At 46.8% G+C, this 23,069-nt stretch overlaps 1 protein-coding gene across 1 annotated transcript in view; it reads right to left on the bottom strand.

The window, feature by feature from the left end:
- Positions 1-11,958: 11,958 nt before the first annotated feature.
- Positions 11,959-23,069, bottom strand: part of LOC126540110 (uncharacterized) — a 613,572-nt gene continuing 602,461 nt past the window's right edge. Inside the window, exons 48-51 of the mRNA XM_050186902.3 lie at positions 22,614-22,835; positions 14,024-14,191; positions 13,817-13,963; positions 11,959-12,512 (exon numbers count right to left, since the gene is read on the bottom strand). Of these exons, the coding sequence (XP_050042859.2) occupies positions 12,495-12,512; positions 13,817-13,963; positions 14,024-14,191; positions 22,614-22,835 (555 nt within the window). The 3' untranslated portion in view covers positions 11,959-12,494. The remainder of the gene's footprint in view (positions 12,513-13,816; positions 13,964-14,023; positions 14,192-22,613; positions 22,836-23,069) is intronic.

The following is a 23,069-nucleotide window of genomic DNA, read 5'->3' as shown; positions in this document are numbered from 1 at the left end:
CGTGCTTCTATTTTTTTCAAACTGCAAATTTTTGAAAATTTTTTTAACAAAATTCAGGCCCTAAATCGAAATTCTGCTTCCAACAGTCACTAGAATTAAATTCCTCTCTCAAATGCAACAAATTTCATTAAAATCGGTTCAGGAATCATTTCAGAAAAACGTTTTTGCCTTTTACATGTATTTGAATAGGCCGCGTCGGAGTTGGGCCCGAGCGAAAGCTTGCTCTTTAAACATTTTTTTTCTTTCTCTTCAAACAGCAGATGACAAACGTGAGAAGTGTGTTCCCCAAAGCTTTTTGAAATATACTCTGAGCAAGTTTGGCCTAACATTCAGCTAATCAACAGTGCACGGGCAAGGGAAGCCTCTGCGTGAAAACTTGTGTTCGTTACGGCCCTCACAAATATGGTTACTTGTTGAAACGTTGGCTCCAGGCTGAGGCCTTCCCTTGCTCACCTTAGTTACCCAATTGAAATGTTTGCCTCCTTGCAACCTCTTTGACTTGTTTGAATACACAAACCGACATGTTTTTTCAACATGAAACCGTAAATAGCATTTGCCAAGTATCCGCGACATTAACTGCTTTACTTATATCTTTACTTAGTGAGTCCTTGTTTATTCACACGATATTTGCAGAAGTTTTTCTAAGCACTGCTGTCTCCACAACGTTCCTCGCTTTCCTACGAGTACTCCATTTGCATCGAAGCCTTTACTGCCGCACCTGAACACTAAATGTGCAGCAGAAATATCAGGAGCAGACAATAGAGAGTTTTAGCCCAGCGGGTTTACGGCCAGCGGAGCGGAGCGGGCGAGCGGAGACGCGACTGCGCATGCGCACCACGCTGAGGCGGCCAGCGGTTTTACGGAGCAGCGTTTACGCCCGCTGGAAAGCACTCCCCAGCGGAGGGTATACGCAGCGCGCGAGCGTGTATGGGAAATGCAAGATGGCAGCCGCGAACATGAACGCCGGCAGTTCTGCATCGACGACGGCGACTGCGGCGCTGACCCGTACATTAGTACTCAGTACATTATTAACAAATAATGTACTGAGAACATGTAATATATATTTATTCAACATTTCTTGCATTATAAAAGCAAGCGTAATTCAAATTCATTTCTCAGTAACTCCTATTCGGACCACTAGGTGGGGCAGCAGAGCGCCCCGCTCTAGGGTGCCTCGATGTCCTCCTCGCCCGCCGCTCCGTTCAGGGTGGAGACAAGTGCGTCGTCTGCTACGGCGTCCGCCATGTTCTTGCCCGCTGCGAGCGGCGCGTTGTTGGCGCGCGTGTGGATGAGCGGTTTGACGGAAGCAATGCGCTTGTTTGATTACTTCGATTACGAATTTCTCTACTATTAAGAAATATTTTTGCACCGAAAAAATATGTGCGCCTTCCCTAGGGTCCCTCTTTTATGCCTGCTCAACTTCCTGTTTCTATTTAGTGTCGTTTTAATGCTGTCGTCTGGAAGTACCCTCGTAAAACGCGTTGCAACCATTGATCAGCGTCCTGGCGTGTTTTGTTTACGAACTGTAAATACAGAAATTAAGTTGCGCGGGAATCCCTTTGTTTTACAATGGGAAATGATCCGTTAAACACAAGCGTTCATAGAGGAATGCAAAAATTGCTACGCTGCCTGCATTTCTGTTCTTCGCGAAGAGTTACGCCGTGAGCCTGTGTTGCTGGTGAGCATGTTGGTATGCAGCCCTGGAAATTCCTATTGCATAAGAAGATGCCGGCGGTAAAAAAACGAGGTCAATAAGTGACGAGTAGATACGTGATTTCGGTCACGATGTTTGGGTCGCCATGCAGGTTTTTATTATGTCAGCTGTCAGGAGGTGTCAATTGCCACAGGTCTTTCGTAGATCTCAGACCAATGACCAGAAACTACAATGAAGCCTTGAATTAACTTGAACAAAATAAATTAGAATGTCAGCTTGCAGCTCAGTTTGATAAGTTGGAAAAAAAGCGGATACCTTGCACAGACATAAGGTGAAAAATCAGCACGCACAGCAAAGTAAGAATAAACACATGAATGAAAACTATATTAAAAGAGTAACACAAATGAAACGAAAGTTTTTGAATTCTGGCGATATGCATTAAAATTTAATTTCAGTGTTCACTGTAGGCTCACTCCTGCACACGTCTTGCTTGCATGCCCGTCAAGTCCCGTTGCCGCGGCTTGACGCAGGTGCACACGCAGCCTCAGTCTCGCGTAGTTTGACACAAGGAGCTTTTCCACTGTTTCTTTGTGTTCCTGACAGGCGCACGTTACGCCCCACCGCAACATCTTTGTCAAGTATGCGGTTACAGCCTTCAAAGGAGATTTCATGGTGAAAACGCTTTCCGTCCAGGCGGTGATACCATTAAAATGTTCCTCGCAAGATTTAAGAACCAGCATGACTGCATCGCTTGGGTAATGAAGGTTGCTGCCTTCAGAGACGTATTCCTTGAGGGACGTCAAGTACGCATGCTCACTGCTGCTTGAGCCTAACAATGCGGGCTTGCACTGCTCGCAGTGGCCAATAGATTTGAGGATCCCTTTTATAAGAAACCCACCGATATGAAACAAAATCTCGCACTCAGCTGATGTTACCTCTTCGACAAAGGGGATCTCCGAGTCATCGATAGCTTCAATCTCGGCTGCCGTTTGTTCTTGCATACCTGCCGACAGCAGGTCGATCAGGTACTGTGCGTCATCGACATCGTAGCTAGTCGTTGACGGTGTGTGGAAGAATTGGCTGACACAAACAAGCTTCAACGCACACTTCACATCGTAGGCGCTTGGAACAGGCTTCCTGAGACGTATAACCGAAAATAGATTTTCCAAGCAGTCCTGGAGCAATCGGCTCGTGAGGAAGAACTTGTAGCCTTCACTTCTTAGAAGGACATCCTGCAGGCGAATGATCACAGATGTGGCTATCAAGAAACCCGCCTGTGAGGGCTTCCATTGGGATGTGCTCCCCATGTTTGTTCCCCGAATGGTCTCAGACGCCAAGCACAATACGTCTATGGCTGCGTGATATTTGTCCATGTGTTCAAGACTCAAGGCAGTTGATGGGTGTCGTGATGACATAAGAGCATACCACTTAAAGACAAGCTCTAAAAACCACGCTGTAGTTTCCGCCTCCGGATCCAAGATCTTCTGCTTTATCAAGTACCGAATCCCGGCAGGAGCTTCTCGAAAAAACTGAACGGCCACTCCCACCTTCATCTTCGTAAAATGCCCGTTCGACACGTGGATGTCCGAGAGCTTTGGCGCGACTTTCAGCTCCCGTTTTTTGTCAAAGTCTACCACTGCGCGCACGTGCTCAAGTTTTACTTCCCTTGAGGGTAGGTCATGTTGACACTTGGTTGCATCACTAATGGTGAAAACGACAGAACTCAAAAGTTGGCCCCTGATATTCTTAAGTACGTGTGCAGCATCTGCAGTGAAGAAGAGTTCTTTGTCTTCTAGACAAGGATGTGGTATCGAGCATATGGTGTTGGAGTTCCTGTGGCTAGAGAAGCGAAATTCACGCCACATTGCCCTGTTGGAAGAACCCATATCCGAAGTGACGACGCGGATCCTCAGGGAGATATCTGCGCAAACTTTCACGATATTCAATATGTAGTCTTTGAGAATAAGGCCGTCTATGCTCCTTTCAGTAAAGTGATAGGCAATCACTTGTTTCCACCGCCGGTTAAGACCCCCTATCATGAACACCAAGGCATGGTGGGCAGGTTCATCCGGCTTTGCAGGTAAAGTTGTTCCCCCAAGAACAACATCTTCAGCGCGATCAAGCTCATAGCCCCTGGCAATCTCCATCTCGTCTAGTAGCAGAACACAGTCTTTTTCAATGTCTTGCATACCCTCCGCTTTCGTTTTTAGCAGGTCGATCACGTCAGTCAGGATACCGGGCAGAAAACTGAGTGCCTGTAGGCGACGCGCCAGAGTTCTGTTAGTTGGCAGCGGGTACCCGAGTTTCCTTAAGGTTTCATAGCCGGACGTCCCGCATGAAAATTTAATTTGAAGTGCTTGCTTAACACTTTGCGGAGACCAAGTACTCCCTTTGTTGCTATTGCGCGACAGTGCCTGTATTTGGTCTTCGTTAAGGAACTTGATGTTCTTTCCGAATGTTTCAATGTTACCTTCGAGCTTCTTAACTTTTTTTCGGAGACCTTGGATTGTTGAGTTTGCCTGGGTATGCAATTCTTGAAGTTCGCAGTATTTTCGTGTCAGGTCTGCGAGCTGCTTACTTAATTCTGCGCAAGAGGTACAAGCAGACTGCAGGTCAGAGGCCCCGGCATTCATTCCACTGGCTGAGACTTGCAGACCTGCTTCGTCTGTTACCAGTGCACTTGAGCTGGCGTCGTGTGGGCTGCAATTCTGTCCTTGAGTCAGCTCAAACCTGCCTGGTGACGACATTGGGTCCATCGCAGCTTCATGATCATCAGTGGCTATGTCGTGTTGATCTTCAAGTAGGGCCGAGAGGACAGCGGGTCCGGTCCTATCCTTTGGTGCCTTTCTGTGACGAGGCAAAGCTGCGAAATGAAAGGATATCATCAAAATGCATCCCATAAACAGCATTATGCAACAGCGGTACATGCCACGAACGACTTTCTTAATGTCTTTTCACTTTTCTGTCGAAAGCACCGCTTGTTACATTCGTTACACGCTTAGAACTCCTGTAGAGCGACAAAATGTCATTTTCGGTCAGGGTCACTAATATATATATATATATATATATAATATATATATATATATATATATATATATATATATATATATATATATATATATATATATATATGTTACGTAGCAACAGCTTAAGAACGACCCCTCCCCCACCTCCTACCGAGAGATGAAAATGGAACACGCTGAAAAATTGAACAACTTACGTCTGAAGGAAAACACTGTCGGCACCGCATTTGGCTTTAGTTTTTTCCATCCGTCTGCTCTGTTTTGCTCGAAGCTGTCCTCTTCGAAATGAGCCTGCGCGTTCATAGAAAGTCGTAAAATTTATTTCCTTCGCAAGATATGACCAATGTTCACACGCCTACAATTGCTGTGTTTCGTACGTTCCTAAACATTTTCCGAACTTTACTGCAGCTGCTACATTTAAAACCGCACTATTATGTTATGCAAACAATTCCACACGTGCGAGTAACGTCCAAGTAACGTTAATTAGCAATGGTTATACTACAGGCTGCCAGAACACTGTCGAACTTTGGGCGCACCATTTTTTTCCAACCAGCTTTTTCCTGGTTGTCCTGCACCGTCCGGAAGGGCGAGAGGAACGACTCAAATTGATTCGCATGCAGCACCGAAAAGCTGAAAAACATCAACGAACGCGCAACACACCACGCCATAAACAACACAGACGCGCACATAGGTTTTCGGAACATGACGGGGACAGTCAAGATGTTATTTTTTGTAAACACTTTAATGTTACTGCTACTAGTTTGCTTAACTGGTAATCTACTTGTCAGCCCAATGTTAACTACCAGGAAACATTATACGCAATCTACTTCGATCATCACTAGCGCTTAAGAAAGTCCACGTCGGAAAAATAATTCCCACGAAGCGCCTCAGTACTCACACTGCATATGCACGAGGTGTTCGTGGGCTGCCATTTGTCCCGCTTGATCCTTGCAGTCCACAAAATTCTTCTTTTTGTATCTCTTGGGAACTGAAACATTCGCCAACCATTCCTCGAGTGATTACTGCACAACGGCACGCAGCAGCCGGGCATTTTGTGCCGACGACACCCAGCGAACTCGTCGCAGCAACGTCCTACCACCTGCTCCGTGCAGCGCGCGCGGCGGGCATGAACATGGCGGCGGTGGCTAGAACGAACCGGTTCTGGCGGCACCGGCGCCGTCAAAGGATGTCTCCACCCTGAACGGAGCGGCGGGCGAGGAGGACATCGAGGCACCCTACCCCGCTCTTTACCCCGCTCGAGCGGGTGAGTGATCCGCCGGGCTAAAATTCTTTTTTCGCGAGCCGCTCCGCTGGCGCAACGGTGGCGACCGCGAGCGGAGCGAAACGTAAACCCGCTGAGCTAACAGTCTCTAATGTGTGATGTAAAATTTAGCATAACGTTTTTTCTTCCCTACACTTCGTGTCTCTCGCCAATGTGTTATGAAAACAATGGGACATCGCAGCTCGAGTTCATCTTGCTGACAGTACATCTTTGCCGAGCACTTTTATTGCGACAATTGTATGGACACCCCAGACGCATTTCTGCCGTTGGCGTCGCCGTGAAGTTCTGTACAAAATCGCAGAGCGATAAAACCGAGTGGAAGCGAGCAAGGGTCAGCCGGCGAACGCGGTTCAATCTCGCGTGCTCGAGCGACGAACGTGGGCCGGAAGCGTGCCCTCTCCTGTCGCGCGCGAGTAATGGGAGTCAGGCGAGGAAGGGAGGGTGTTCTTCTCCGGCGGCTGCTAAAGCCTCCTCGCCCGCCACTCCGTACAGAGTGGAGGTATCCATGGAAAGGTTTGTAACAGCGCATCCAAGACAAGGACAACAGAAGGAATAAAACGACGACACGGCGCTGGTCGTCGTTTTATTCCTTCTGTTGTCCTTGTCTTGGGTGTACCCGCCGTGGTTGCTCAGTGGCTATGGTGTTGGGCTGCTGAGCACGAGGTCGCGGGATCGAATCCCGGCTATGGCGGCCGCATTTCGATGGGGGCGAAATGCGAAAACACCCGTGTGCTTAGATTTAGGTGCACGTTAAAGAACCCCAGGTGGTCGAAATTTCCGGAGTCCTCCACTACGGCGTGCCTCATAATCAAAAAGTGGTTTTGGCACGTAAAACTCCACAATCTAATCTAATCTGTCTTGGGTGCGCTGTTACAAACCTTACAATGAATCCCAACCAACTGGCCCAACTTGCCGTTCTGATGGAGGCATCCGCGGCGTCTACTAGGGCGGTGGGCACGCGAATGGCGGACACCGTAGCAGCCGCCTTTAGCGGACGCCGTAGGGAAGCATTGCCAGCGCTCGTGTGTCTTGAAAGCAATCTGCGAAGTGGCCAAAGTGCACGCCCTTGTGGATCTCATCTTCAAAGCGATCTGCGGCGTTTGCAGAGCACGCGTAGTGCCGGTAGCTTCGTAAGCGCCGTGCTTTCGATGTATCGTTCACGTTGAAGCGAGAGATGCACGAAGGTCAATTCGCTTGCTTCTGCCGCGATTCGTCACTTCAGCGTTTCGACAGTGAGTTTGCGCGCTCATCGAGCGAGATGTGTTCATGTTTACCTGTTCGCACGTGACGCCGTGCTTGTTAATTTAGTTAAAACACGTTGGCGGGCTAGTGGGTTTGAATGCATGATAATATGTGTAAGCGCGACTGAACAAGGACGTAAAAAGAAGCATACACGCAAAGACAGCACTGTCTGTGTGTCTCTGTTTCTTTCTACGTCCTCGCTCAGTCGCGCTTACACATTTTATCATTGTTAACTTACCTAGTCAGCGAATATTTAAAAGGTTATACGGCCGATAAATCTACTATCCTTACTTCGTACAGCCATCTACTAATTTGCTACCGCATCTGTGCTTCGCCTTTCGGGCGGAACTGCTGATTTTTTTTTATTTTTTTTAAATATAGCTGAAATCGTTGAACGCAGACAATATTCTATGAAACACGTCAAGCAGCACTGTATGCAATACAAGTACGAGGATATCCCAGCATAAATATCATTGTCTGAAGCTTCGTTCTCACTGCTTTAGCCGAACCCGATGAGTAAACTCCATTTCATCTTTCAATTTCATTAAATAGATGACCACCCGTTTTTCTGTACGGTGTAAACTCAGTGACTTACAGCATTAATTCCACCTCACCTGTACGAAAATTGTGGTCATGTGCTGCTTCATTCACCATTGACAATAAACACTGTAAGCTTACTTGTCTGAAGTGTTTTTTTTTTTGTCATTTGAGGCCTCTCGGTATACTGGCGACATAATAAAGATATCTGTAGTCAGAGTACTGTACACACGAATATCGCCCCGAAAGGGGTAACAAAGCGCGCGAAACCAGCGAGCGAGCAGCGCGACGAGCGCCACCAGCCGCTACCGTAGCGGCCATATTGCTCACTACGTAATAATGATGATATTAGTTTTGGTTTTCTAGCGCCATCTTTCACTCGCATACTTTATTCGCAATGCCACCGCTACTCTTATTTGCATTGCACTGTGGAAGGTACAGTTTTTCTTCTGTAAGCTTATATAGGTAGGTGTTCTGTGGTTCAGAATAACTATGCCGAAACGACGGTCGACATTGGACGTGTGACGCATGAGAGAGAGAGAGAATAACTTTTTTGAATTGGGGAAAGGGGGATAGGGGATTAGGAGCTTGATGGGTGGCGCCCCAAGTCCAGGGCTCCACTGGCTTCTGCCGCTAGCCGAACGTGACCAAGAAGAGCCTTCTGCACCTTCGGATCTGAGCTGTCGAGTTGTGCCTCCCATTGCTCCAGTGTGTTTGTTAAATTATACCTAACTAAGTAGGCATTTAAATTCGGTGGTCTATTTTGGCATCCCCATGAGATGTGGTACAAAGACGGTGGTGAGTCGCTACACCACGGACAGGCACGCCCGTACATTGTTGGGAAAATTTTGCTCAATCTTAATAAATTTGGGTAGACCCCCGTTTGAATCCTGCGGAGATCTATTGCGTCTTCCCCTTGCAAAGATGTGTGGGGGGCGCCGTATCTTTGCCGCATGCCGCGTTGGTGGGCAAGAATATCGCGTGATGCCATACGTGTCAGATCGTTATCCTCCTCCTCGCGACGGCTCTCCTGTGAAGTGGCGGGTTGTGAACGGGAGGGCGATGGTTGCTCCGCTCTGTTCGTGAGCTCTCGAGCTAGAGCGTCAGCCCTCTCATTCCCCTCCAGACCTGCGTGTCCCAGACACCAGACCAGTCTGTATGTATTGTTGAGTTCCTTTCCCAGGAGGTGGCTTACCTTGAAAGGGAGACGGCCGTTCATAAAGAAGCGGCACGCCTCCTGTGAGTCTGAGATAATGGTGATGTACGACGGCCCCGTCCGTTCCCGGTCTTTGATTGCCAAGGCGATGGCGAAGCATTCTGGCTTGGAAATAGATGACGTGACCAGGGAGGCGCTTGAGATTAGACTAGTCCTGTCGCTGCCTATGACAGTGACTATCGCACGCTTCCAGTTGTACTGAGAGGCGTCAACATAAACGGTATTCTCATTATTTCTGACTAGTTTGCCTAGCCATTTCACCCTCTCTTCTCTTCGCTTTTTGTTTCTGTCTTTGTGCATATTTCTCGGGACAGGAGCGACTGAGATCTTGCTTCGAACGGGACCAGGAATATCCACCAGTACCTCGTCCAAGTTTTGGGGGTGTGGTGGAATACCCGCCCTTACTAGGATCTCTCTGCCCGATTTCGTCTTGCTAAGTCGGTTTCTTTGTGAAATTAAAGTCGCCGCCTTGAGCTCGGCGTATGTGTTGTATACACCAAGGCCAAGGAGCTTGTCTGTCGGGGTGCCTACCGGTAAGCGCAAGGCCACCTTGTAGGCGCCTCTGATAATAGTGTCAACCAGCTCCTCCTCACTCTTGTTGAGTGTGTGAAAAGGGAGGCTGTATTTTAGTTGGCTGATAACGAGCGCCTGTACTAAACGGACAGTGTCGCTTTCCTTCATACCTTGGTTGTGGGAGCTGATTCTTTGAATCATCCTTGCCACTTGTTTAGTTGCCGACTTTAGTAAATTTATGGTGCGGCTGGCCCTCCCGTTGCTCTGAACCCAGAATCCCAAGATCCGAGCAACAGTGACCTCTTTGATTTGTTGATTTTCGATTGATATTTCTATGTCCCCATTACTTTTATATCGTTTCCCGTGGATGCGTATTATCTCCGATTTTTCGGGAGCACAGCTGAGACCGCTGGCCCTGGCAAAGTTTTCAACTGCAGTGGCCGCCTCTTGGAGGGTCTGCTCCTTCTCTGCTAGGGACCCACGCGTGGCCCAAAGGGTGATGTCGTCCGCGTAAATAGTATAACCCAGTAGCGGGACACCGTCTAGGGTACGCGCAAGTCTACACATGGCGATGTTAAAAAGTAGAGGAGAGATGATCGCACCTTGAGGCGTACCTTTGTTGGGCATTTGAAACGGATCGGATTTTCTGCGACACGGGGACCTTAACGCTAATCCGTTGAAACTTGTAGCGTGCAAGTGGGCTGCAACCCTTGAGAACGGGGCCAGACGCGGCCGCCGGACACATTCGTCGAAGCAAGACATGATCCATTCGCACAGCAAACGCGGTGAGGCGTTCTGGGCTAAACACCCAGGCTTGCAAAGGTGAATATATCCGAATGACATGAACGTGTTTTACCGGCGGTACAAAACAAATGTCAAAGGCGAACAGTTTCTGCGAAGGGTTTGTTGAAGGTTTTGGTGATGGTTCAATAAATGTAATCTCTAGGACCACATGTAGAGCCGACTTGGAGCATCGTAGACAATATGGAGGTTCCGACTTTGCGAAAATTTAATGCCAAACATGCCACATCCCGACACGTTTCGATGGTTACAAGATGCACGTTCCCTTGGGGCGTTCCTTCACCGTTGGAAATGCAACCGATCTCTGAGGGCCCATGCACTTCACGTCGCACGACGCACAGAGATAACCAGTTAATGCGTTCATAAGGACGATAATGAGTGATGAGGGGTTATATGGTTGTCATCGCGGTTGATAGTGATTTGACGCGTACAGATAATGTGGTGAACAGTGATGAGGGCTTATATTAGAGGGAAAGCTCAACTAGGCCATGTCTTGCAAGGTCATTTATCGCAATGACCTTGAGCCGCCGGAGCTCAAGTGTGGTTCGTGTGACCAGCGGTTGCCTCCGTCGGCGCTTACTCGCTCAATGTCGCCATGAATGGCGCGCCGGATGGGCCGTGTGTGCGTGCGCTTCAGCGCAAGCGGCAGACTGAATCCAATCATTCAGTAGCCATAACTGCGATATCTCAAACAAAGGCAAAGTTGCTTCCTGAAACACCGGAGGAAAGGGAGGCCACATTAGCACGTTATGGAGAAGCTTACCATGCACGGAAGCGTACCAAGATCGAAGCTACTGCGCCGTCATTCAGCAACACGAACAACAAGCGGAAGGAGACGAAGCCGTGGATACAAGCAACGGCCCCCAGAGCGCACGTTTGGTGAACCAAACCCTTCGGCTGGCGGCACACTCGTCTGCGACGGCCAGGTTTCACTGTGACTTCACGGACAATCCGTTCGGTAGCGTAACTTGTGTGAAAGACTGCGGCCTAACTTTAATCAAACACTGTGTGCATAGTCTTTGCAAAATCAAGCCAAACAGACCTTTCGCTCGTGATAACTAGGTGTACAAGAGTTAAACCTGAGGCAATTTTTGGTCGGAGCAATTCTAACAAGATTAATAAGCACCGATAAGGGTTGATAATGGTCCGATAAAGGTTGATAAGGACTGATAAGAGTCAGTAATGTTCCATAAGGTTGATCAGGACAGATAAGGGTTGATAAGGATCGGATAGACTGTAATAAGGTTGATATCGACTGTTAAGGGCTGATAAGACTCCGATAAGGCTTGACAAGCGTTGGAACTAGTAGGATAAGGTTTATAACTACCGTTAAGGGTTTATCCTGTTCTCATCAAGTTTCGTAACGTTGATAATGACACCGGGCTTCGTAGAGACGAGCAAGTAGTACAATGCTTACGCATACTTAGGCAACTCCCAGAGGAGTTTCTGCATAAATTTTTAAAATGTTTCCTATTATATGCCAGACGAACATTAACACAAGAGGCACACTACATCTAATCATTCATCAAAATGCTCCGTACCAGTAGCCTCAGCAGATTCCTTAAGAAAAAACGGGCCGTCAAGTTGGTGCCAGGCGTGCTACGCCTAATAGAGAGCTGACTCACTCTGTAAACCGTGCCTCCTCCTTGATCATTGCCGATGCGTGGTGAAGAAAAACGTGACTCGTGCATCATGAATCATGTGTTTATTACTTTAAAAATTGTACATGAGCACTCATTTGTCAGCTAACGATGTGAATAAAGAAAAAAAACTTGCGCGATCTGCACGTGGCACTTGTGAAAGAACGGATGACGCCGGAAAGTAAAGTGCTGGATCCTGGAAAACCAAGATGCATTCGCTAAACTGTTGCACAAGCGCAGAAAAAATAATTGGCATATAAAGTGCTCTATAGCTTCACACTTAAAAGAAAGAAAGTAAAATACTCCTCAATCTGCTTATGTATCCTGTGCAGTCTTGCACAGTACTGAGGGCTCCATGGCTATACAAATTATCTTGCGTCATTCGTTTGTATAATGTTAAAAGTTAACACACAGTGTAATTTTTCCGGCCATAGTTCTTGGGACTTGACAAGCTCTATGGTTTCACCGTGCTGTTTCTTTCTCTTTGTTTAAACCGATGACAGTGAGATATCACTCTTTTAAAAACTACTTTCCGTAAAATAGAAGTGTACACCGGAGCAGTAGCAGAGGCGAAGTTGGAGGATCTTCAGTCGCTTTTCTTGCTCTGAACAGAAAATAGAGAAAAAAACAAACGAAATAATGAGATCAGCTTTGACATGCAACGCATCGACTAAGCTCGATGTATCGATTGCAAGCACTTCAGCACAGGTTCATCCATGAAGCACTTTCGCAACGCCAATATGAAGGTATATTAAGTACACTATCCAGAAACGCGCCGTCACTGGATCGATCAACAGAAACATGCGATTAGAAGCGAATGCGGTACTCGGTTTGTCAGGCGCAGCCATGTAGCGATGCAACTCGTACAACAGATGTTTCAATTGTGCCTGACATGTTTACAGACGCCCTCGTGAAGGTATTGGTACTAAAGAAATGTTGCAACATTACCATACAGGAGCGAAACCACGGCAAGATTTCAAAGGTAATTTCTCGTAAAACGAAAGGCAGTTGTCAAATACAGGCTCTACGCTCTCTCCAGGGCACATAATTATACGCAGAAAGTTTACATGAGCGACAGGGCTCCGACCAACTGCTCCAGTTGACCGTGCTCGCGCCTTTCAACAATGTAGGCTGAATTCACGAAGCTTCTTGTTCGTAACTACCATACGTAGTTCGCTGTAGACTACCTTATGATCAAAATGAGAAAAATGAGCCTATGAGAAAAATGGGCACAGGTCTCTCAAGGTTTATTTGATCAAATTATGAACACCACCGACTCGCTCGGGTAAATAGACCAGTTCTGTATTACAGATTAAGTGCTGTACGTTATGTGTTACATCCACGGATTCCAATGAAACTTCTTACAATGGGAGTCTTACAGGGAGCCCGTAATGAAAAAAAAAACTTACCTTTAATAAGAGCATTTCATCATAGACTGCAGCTGGGCGCCCACCAATAATGCTATATCACGCCTAAAGAACTGGCGTAACACCTAGACGATCGTCACGTCGTTAAGCACTCGCATACGGTGCTTACGAAAGAGGGGCCAAATTAACGAAGCTTTTCGTTCGTAAGTGCTGATTGCCATTTGCCAGTCGCCTTCTCAATCCAAAGGCGCCGCGCAACATTACAAGTGGCTAGCATCTGCTCTTGCGTGCAATACTATCGTAAGGGCTTTCTCGTAATACGGAACAAGAACTTTTGTGAATATTGGCTCTCATCCTAAAGGTAAAAAAAGAGAATTCAAAAGGAACCGTTAATAAAGAATAGGGCACAGTGTCTCTGTGGTTGTTTTATATGAGATCCAACACGCGAAAATAATTTTGCCACGAGCTTTCTGGTACAGTTTCGCATGTCTACCATGTAAAGTCGAGTCGACCAAATAATGCAAGGTCGCTGCCTACTCACGCTAACGGTGTTGGGAGGGGCACGCGTTGTTTTCAGGTGCAGGGACTTCCAGCGTTCAACCTTTTCTTCGTTTGGCACGGCAAACAGGCGGTCCGCTCTTTCCGCCATCTCCGAGGCCACTCGCTCCAGCTCCAGCAGTAGTTTGAGCTGCGAACGAAGCAACGTGATGAGTCGGTCTAGGCTGCCCTGCAGAAAGAGACTGCTCACCGTGTCTGGCGGACTCAAATCGGGGTTGCCGGCGGAGGCACTTCTGCAGGCGGCCTGGCCTCGCAGAATGCGAGTTTTCAACCAAAGGTAGCTCAGGAATTCACGGAACGGCAACACTGGACAGGTCTGGTCACGACGCAGCCTTTGTAGCGTGAAGAGGCGCGCCACCTGGTAAAGATCAGATTGGACGTCTGCGCGACGTTTGCAACAGAAACGCGTACACTTGTTGGCACGTTGGTGAAGTTCTACCTTAAGTGACAGTGCCAGAAACGCGACGAAAATAAAGAGAAAGCCTGCCTGAAGGACCTTTCAAGGACGCCTCTAGAGAATGTGAGGGCCAAGCTATGCCTTCCGCAGACGTGGTCAAAGTTGTTGCCGATGATCCTGTCGACTGAATTCATTTGTGCAGCAAATGCCAAAATGTGAATGGTCGCTGCTTGCACGTTGCTGCCTCTTCGCGGCCCGTAACTTATGTGGCTTCATGCTGCATACCTTAGCGGAGTATGGCTTTTTGCTACTCTGGTGTCTCGCCTTCACACGTGCTCCCTCTCAGCTTGGTGAGCTGAGAATGTGAACAGACCACAACAGTTACCTGTGTGTAAAACACACGTACGACCTCGGTTTGATCCGGAGACAGGCTCTTCACGCAGGTTTCTCAACGTTTGAGCAAACGAGCGCACAAAAGGGCGAGAACTCACACAAACACTTCGATGAGACGACGTTAGCGTTTGCGAATCGGACGTACGAACGCTAACATTTTCGCTTGCTAAGCTACCATTGAAGCATCAGCGCCATTACATTACGGTGCGATCGCCAAAAAAAAAAAAAAACTGCTCGGCTGGTTCGATTGTCACCGTTGTCGCACAGTTCTCGACGTCTGTTCACAATGAGCGCCTTTGCAGTTCGGAACAGGGCACACCAGTGCAGCGCGGGCAGCGACAAGGTAACCCGGCCAGTGATCCAGACTATTCTTTAAATGTCTTATCAGGTGCAGTTTGCAAAGCTGATATCGTTTTTTATTTCTGTGTTACAAAGTTGTAAAGCTAATACTGCAGTTTTTGAAACCTTGCAGTTTTCAAAACATATTTTTGAAAAATATTTCTGGCATAAGTTGAAACTCCACTTCTTGCTATTGCTACGTTCCTCAATCTCCTTTTTAATACAACAAACTTCATCAAAATCAGTGCATAGGTTGCTGAAAAAGACTATTTCTCTGTTCCCATGTATTTAGATGAAAGCTGCCGAGTTAGAGCTTCCTCAGGTCTGGCCATGTTGAGCTGATGAGTGCAGCGCATACAATGCACGCTAACGATCGCGTCTGCTAAGTATTACATCCCTACGCGCTGAGGAAAATGCTTAGATTTTAAACCAAACGTCATCTGCATTTCTCCACGCGGACGCCGCGCTCCCAGCCGGAAAGTCGACGTCAATCGCTCAAGTGCGGCTACGTACAGGGTAGTGATGTGACGTCAGTCACGGTGACACGTGACTTCGAGAATTATTCAATGCAACACCAGTTATTTGTTTAATCTGTTGCTTCAATAGATGAGTTAAAGTTTAGAGAAATAACACATACGAACCGAACGTCTGCATGTTTTTGTTTTGCTTCGCACCGTAGCAAGTGAGATATGTACTACCGTTTCATCTGCTTGTTCCGACGTCCTACAGTCGGGCGCACAGAGAACGAAACTATGTCATTTTCTACCCCGCTCCAGTGCCGCGATCACGCTCCTTCATCCTCTCGCGCCTGCCTCAGTGCTCGTAATTGTGGCACTGACTTATACCACTAATCGGGTGTTCTCGCGCTGAGCGCGCAAAATCGTCCGCGGCACAAAACGAGACAAACGCAACAAACAGCTCGCCCGCGAGACCGCCACCGGAAGTGTGCCGCTTGACCAGAACGCAAGAGAGAGAGAGAAAAGAAGGCGGGGCCAGTGACGCATTCGTGACGCAATTCTCCGGCTCCGGTATGGGAGAACGCAGGGAAGGAGGAACGCTTGCAGACGATAGACGGTGCAAGTGGAGAGCGCGTCTGTGTTGGCGCTGACGCTCGGCTCTTGAAATCATGGGTTTACGGCACATCAAGTAGTTATATCTCTGCTATTAACCAACTAATTTCAAAAATTCTTGCGGTAGAACACTACTTAGAGCGGATATAATGACTTCCAACCTATAACCAAAATTTGCTATGTGGCCTGGTGAGGGACACTTTGAAATATAAGTGCCTCATAATTTATCATATAAGGAAGAGCCGCAATGGTTGTAAAATAAGCTTTTTAAGAAATTTTTATTCGTTATTCTTAGGAATCTTGCGTTATGAGGGGTAACATGTACGTCTACTTCCTACTGGGCCGCTATTGCAAACAAGGTGTCGAACAGAAAAAGAAAATACCGGTGCGGTTTGGGTTCGGGTTCAACGCGCTCCGATTTCGTTCTGGTTTCAGTTCCGGTTCGGAGAAATAAAATCTTATAAGGGTTCGCGAACCGGTTCAGGGCCGTAAACATTTCTTGTCATATGAAGGCTACACGCTACGCACCTCATGTGATACACAAGATGTGATAAAATACTATCACATCTGGTGCACGGTGACAGCAGCGGTAATGAAAAAGAGGAAAGGCATGTGCCAGATGAATTTAGTAAAGAGTAGTGCTCGTTGAGAACTCCACAGGCAATACTATAGAGCGCCACGCATCGATTTGAAGGAATGCGAACATGTTGAGATGGGTCAAATAACAAATTGATTTTTCTAAATCGAGACTGCGAATTCATAGACTGCCGAAGACGAGACCTGCTTACCCGATGGCTGGTAACTATTGTGCATAAGCAACCTCCTCCGTGTGCTAGCTCAGGAACTCGATCGCCAACGCAACAGCGGTCCTTCTGAACCATAAGCATTCATAGGGTTCTCCAATCGCATCAGTCTTTTTTAACGTAGACTCGAAGAACTGTTGTTGTCACTGCTATTTTCCAACATTCAGCTGATACAGGATGCGTGCCTGACGCCTGGAAGACTGCGCGCGTGATTCGCATATTTAGATCTGGTCATCGCTGCTTAGTCTCAAACTACAGGCCCATTTCACTAACAAGCATATGTTTTAAATTATTAGAGCACACAATACCATCCACCATCATGAGATTTCTAACAGAACACGATTTCTTCTTTAGCAATCAGCATGATTTCCTTCGTGCTCGTTCCTGTGAAACTCAACTGTTCGAATTGGTGACTGATCTCCACGAAGCCGTTCATGGTGCATTAAAAATAGGTGCTGCATTCATCGATATTGCAAAAGCATTTGACAAGGTTCTGCACATCCGCCTAATCATGAAACTTACAAATCTTAACATCAACAGTAGGATTATAAAATGGACAGCTAATTTCTAACTACCCGAAACCAATCAGTCTATGTGAACGGGCACTCATCTTCACTTTCGCATGTAAATCCGGCGTACCTCAGGGCTCGGTCCTGGGTCCAATCCTGTTTCTGATCTACATTAACGACATAGCTAGGAAACACTTTGTCTTCTACTATCAGATTATTCACGACTCTAATCTCTACAGATGAATAATTATTATCACCGAATACAAGAACTCATTACATTTAGACCTCGATAAACTCGCATTTCGATGTCACCAGTGGCAAATGGAAATTAACATTTCTAAAATTAAGGCCATGACGTTCACGACAGCACATAACCCAGAACTGAACTACTACACAATTCAGCGAATCCCTGCTGAAGAAGTGCCCACATTTAGATATCTCGGAGTTCACTTATCCTCTGACTTGCCTGGGAACCACCACATTAATATCATAACGAGCAAGGCATCTAAAACTCATTCGCCTCATTAAACGTAACTTATACTTGGCGAACTCTGCTACTAAACTATTAGCGTACACTACGCTTTCGTTCAAAGGTAGAATGCGCATCTATTAATTTTGAATCCGCATAAAACGTATCTGATCGATCAACTCGAAGCAATACAGCATAAAGCAGCAAGATTTATCAGAAAGAAATACCCTTGCAACTACAGTGTCGTATATATCGAGGAATCACTTTCATTGCCCTCTCTTCAAAACCGCCGGATAATAGCATTGTTATCACATTTTTCACGCGCTTTATTACAATGAATCCTTGTTCCGCGAATCTCACATCAATGCAGCTCATAGTACTCTTCAGCGTTTTGATCACCCATTTCAGTTGCGACCCTTTTCTGCACGCACTAATCTGTATAGTCGTACACCACTACTTTTGGCAATATAATTGAATTGAACTACCGAGGGAGATTGTATCTCTCATAAATCATGATCTTTTTGTTATCGAGTTGAAGATTTTCCTCAATTTGTCGTTATTTCTGTGTTCAGCGCTTACTTACTTATGTTTTTTTTTTCTGTATATAATTATATCACTATATCTTACCAATGTTCTTTGTACATTTGTTATTGTGACTGGCTCCCCCCCCCCCTTCTATGTGATGCCCAAATAGGCCTTTAGGGTATATGAATAGATGAATCAATAAATAAGCACTCGAATGAAACTATAACCTTGACGATACAGCACAGATCCAGGCATTGAGGTACCGACAACGCGAACAACGGCCGCGCAGTTTCCTGCTGGATTCTTTCTTTTTGTTTCTTTATAGACTTTTTGGTACGTCTTTGTCGGAGAGAGCGCACATTCACATTGTACTACATAAATTAAAACGCTAAACTTCCAGCCTGTAGCAAAGAAAGAAACTAGCAATTGACATGTCGCTCAGTGTTCTGCTTTTTCTTTTTTACATAATAGCAGGTGAGGACATTGATCTTTCTATACGATGAAAAAGGACAGTTTGTGCAAAATATCACGACAATTCTTTCTTAGGCAGCTGCACGGGGTGCAGTCTTGCGCGAACCAAAAAAGTACAAATCATGCACATTGCGCCCCGGGAAAGACTGGAAAAATCGAAAAGCGCTTTAATCTGCTCGGAGGCGCCGAACGTACGTTGAACCGTGGGCACGCAACAAAAACAAATTACGGGGTCTCTTAAGATCTCTCTTAAGAGGTGAACGGCGAAAGCATACTCTTCCTCCTCTTATCATTCACCTCTTTCTTTTTGCCTCTTGCTCTCCTTTCCTTTAGTCATTACTGCTCACTACTAAGCATTTTTAGTCATTTGTAATCAATTGTGGTCCTTACAAGCCGTCGTAAGACATGTTGGTCATATCATAATCATTAGTAGTCATTACAAGTCATTAGTAGTCATTACTACTCTTTACTAGACATTTCTAGGCATTTCTAATCAATTGTGGTCATTGCAAGCCGTCGTTAGACATAAAAAGCAATTAAATTATGGGTTTTTACGTGCCAAAACCACTTCCTGATCATGAGGCACGTCGTAGTGGAGGACTCCAGAAATTTCGACCACTTCAGTTTGTTTAACGTGCACCTAAATCTAAGCACACGGGTGTTTTCGCATTTTGCCCCCATCCTCTACCAATCTCTATTATAACGTTATCATTCACTAACTGTCACTATCAATCACTTTTCATTTTTTAATCTGTCCTTAATCTGTCTTCACATGGCGTGACGACGCTTCGGCGGATACTCCGGCGGTCAGGTCTGCTCATACAAGCTTCACTATGAGCCTAGAAAGGCTTTCGCCTTAAAACACATTTCCCGTGACGTAAGCGCCGTTGTTGCTGGGCGCTGAGATTCATATTACCATATTATCACAACATTCATATTAGTCACCGCAGTGTTGCTGTTGCAAAATGAACTGTTTGTTTTCCTCTTTCTTTTTTCTTTTTTTTTCCCCTTCTGGAGAACATCGTACCCGCCGTGGTTGCTCAGTGGCTATGATATTGGGCTGCTGAGCACGAGGTCGCGGGATCGAATCCCGGCCACGGCGGCCGCATTTCGATGGGGGCGAAATGCGAAAACACACGTGTACTTAGATTTAGGTGCACGTTAAAGATCCCCAGGTGGTCGAAATTTCCGGAGTCCTCCACTACGGCGTGCCTCATAATCAGAAAGTGGTTTTGGCACCTTAAACGCCATAATTAAAAATTGGAGAACATAGTTATTTTTGTTCTCCGTTGTTAGGAATGGCCTACCTAGGTGGCAACATGCAAGTTTTCGCAGCCAGCTGCAGCTGCGAGCGTGGCGAGCTTCCTTCAACACCCGCCGCGGTGACTCGTTTCGTAGGGACCCCGAGGTGGCGCGCCAACAACCCCTCGGCGCCGATATGAGTAAACCCGATCGGCGGATCAACTATTGTCAGTGAAATCGGCAACGCTTTCACGGTTCGACTGAAGCAGGGGGATTTCCTGGAAGGAGATGCCTTGCGGTGCCTTTTCACGGGCCTTTGAAGACGCCAGACAATGGACAGCGGCGGAGAACACTGTGCGAGCTCTGGAATTTAGAGGCGCCGGACAAGGGACAACCGGTGGCCACGATGCCTGGTCAGCTCGGGGAACCAACGCGCCTTTCAAGACTCAAGATAATGGGCAAGCGGCACGTCGACTGCGCTGACGTTTGACGCTGCTAATCGGCAGTGAAAACCGTGCGTACGTGTGTGTGTAAACCGTCCCGCAGAGAGGCGGCTTGTTTACGATGCCGTCGAACGTTTTGCCTCACCTAGGGATCTAGGGAACACGAAGTGTTTAAAAACGGCTGTTTGTCGGCTGCTAGGTGTGCTCGTCGTCGTGCTCTTTGATCGTACTCGTGAGCTGTGTGCTCGTTTGCTGTATGCTTCGTCTTGCAGGCTCCATTTGGGAGTCACGCTAGACTGTGTAAATGTATCCCATGTTTAAGATGTAAATACTGTAAATAAATCCCACTCGCCTAGTCCTGTCGCCCCAAGTTCATCCGATCGTCCTACAAGCCCGACTCCAACCCTTACACCGTGTATCCTAGCGTGAGCGTTTTAAGGTATACCTAGTACCAGTAGCAAGCCGGCCGTTTATAAGCAGACCGAATCGGGAGCTTCAACAGAAGCGGCAATTCTGCGGTGCTCCTGAAACTAAGTTTCGGCTGTGGGACAGAACCGGCATATGACCGAGTTCAGAGATGCAAGCCTGTTTAGACCTATCCCCCTTCTTGTAAACAACACAACTCGTGAGTCGTAACAACCTGCTAATGGGGTGTGACGACTGGAGAAGTAAATGTTTTGAAGAATCACTCATCTATTAGGCCCCCTATTTGCTTCAGCCGTTTCGTGCCGAACCGGTAACCATTCTATTTTTCAGTTCGGACTCGGGCGCGCTCTAAGAATACCGGTTCGGGTTCCGGCCCGGTTCCGGCTAAAATTCCGGTTCGACTACGGATTTCGGTTCGACATCCTGATTGTAAATACTACGGATAACCAGTTCGATTCGTAAAGATTTGGTTAAATTGAGGATAATCTGAAAATGGCATTGCTAAATGAAGAGGAGTAGAGGATATTGCTTTGTATTCTAAGGAAGGAAAAAAAATTGAGATTTACACAACAGTAAGACGAAGCTACGAAAGGAACCCGTGCGGGCTTCTCAGAAAGAAAGCTTCACACTTGAAGAGAAACTTTACCTATTCCAGAAATTGAACCCTCGACCACGGAAGCCCATGGGGGTGAACAAATACTTTTTCAACTGCGAAACTTACGGGCTTCTTGGAGCAAGAAGTAGGAAGAACAAGTAGGTTTCGCAGTTGAACAAATATTCGCATATTCGCTCGCATTACCAAATTTAAATTTAGCACGTCTAACCATATAATTTTACTTCATAGCTTCATGTATACTGGCGTGTGGATAATAATGTTTCCCTTTCATGAAGCTTCCCCCCTTGCAGACTGCTGCAGAACTGAATTGCTAAATTACCTAACTCTGCAGGCATCGCGTTTCTTTCTCGTCCCTTGTTTAAGCCTCTATTATTCGTCACTAAATCATAAGGCAGTGCTCAATGGCATAAAAGGATCTGCTTAAGGGGGCAACTCAATACAATTTCATTTTGGCTAACTTGGTTTGTTAATTGTTATCAATCAGAGGATATATACATTCCAAGTATCCTTGACAAAGCCAAAGAAGGAAACTCGTCCAATTATTTTTACAGCCTTTAAATAGCACTTCAGCCGACGACACAGGCACCTTGCTGTAAGCGGGTGTGACGCAGATCAAAGAAACGTGCATGTGTGCTAATCTCGCGGCCGGGCCGGAGTATGCAGGCACACGCTGGCTCCCAACTTTCTGGGTTTTGCCATTTTCGGCAAACGGTAATGGTTTAAGTTCTGGTATCATAAAAGTCCACATTTTTCTAGCTTTTCACAGAGCGCCCGCTCGCATTACCAAATGTAAATTTTGCACGGAAGCTGCTTCATATCTACACTATCCGAAACTAGACTTTTGATTACATGGTCAAAAATATAATTGGAGCTGATCTCCAAGCAATCCATTTTATTACGTCGAGGTTCCTTGAAACGACAATAGTAAACGCTGGTTTTCAATGATCGTCCCACAATTATGCCAAGAGAAAAATATTCGCTGGCCTCACAGGTGGGGATGGGGGCGGCGCTTGTGACCCGACGATGGCGGAATCCACTTCACGCGGGGAATAAAAGCAAACGGAGGAACACGCTTACCAAGGCGAACACCAGGAATCCACCGAATACGGCGGCGAGCATGCCGATCAAGCTGACGAGGCGGCTGCTTCCAACGAACTCGCAGCCGTCTGCTAGCAGGACAGTGGGTATCCTCAGAAGACGGCCCGACGCGGCCACGCTGCCGCGCAGCAGACCCCGCTCACGTCCTTGCTGTGGTCGTAGCAGCCAGGATGATGACGCAACCAAGAATAACCAGCAGAGCTAAGGAGAAACAAATGTGAGAAATGTATGGCAGCTTCGAATGCAGCTACCAATTGGTATTAAATCAGTAGAATTTTGGTACTCAGTAGGCATTAGCATTATATCGCGGTTATGTAAACCCGTAGAGAGCGTGCGTTACCCAACGTGTAGCAGACTCCCGCCGCTTCACGAACGGAGGCGCCCACGATGATGATGATAATGATTTATTGGCATCTACTTCTAAACGGGCCAGCG

The sequence above is a fragment of the Dermacentor andersoni genome, chromosome 2 (assembly GCF_023375885.2).
Source record: "Dermacentor andersoni chromosome 2, qqDerAnde1_hic_scaffold, whole genome shotgun sequence".
Taxonomy (NCBI): domain Eukaryota; kingdom Metazoa; phylum Arthropoda; class Arachnida; order Ixodida; family Ixodidae; genus Dermacentor; species Dermacentor andersoni.
The sequence above is the reverse complement of the archived record's forward strand: the minus strand, read 5'-3'. Positions and strand labels throughout refer to the sequence as shown.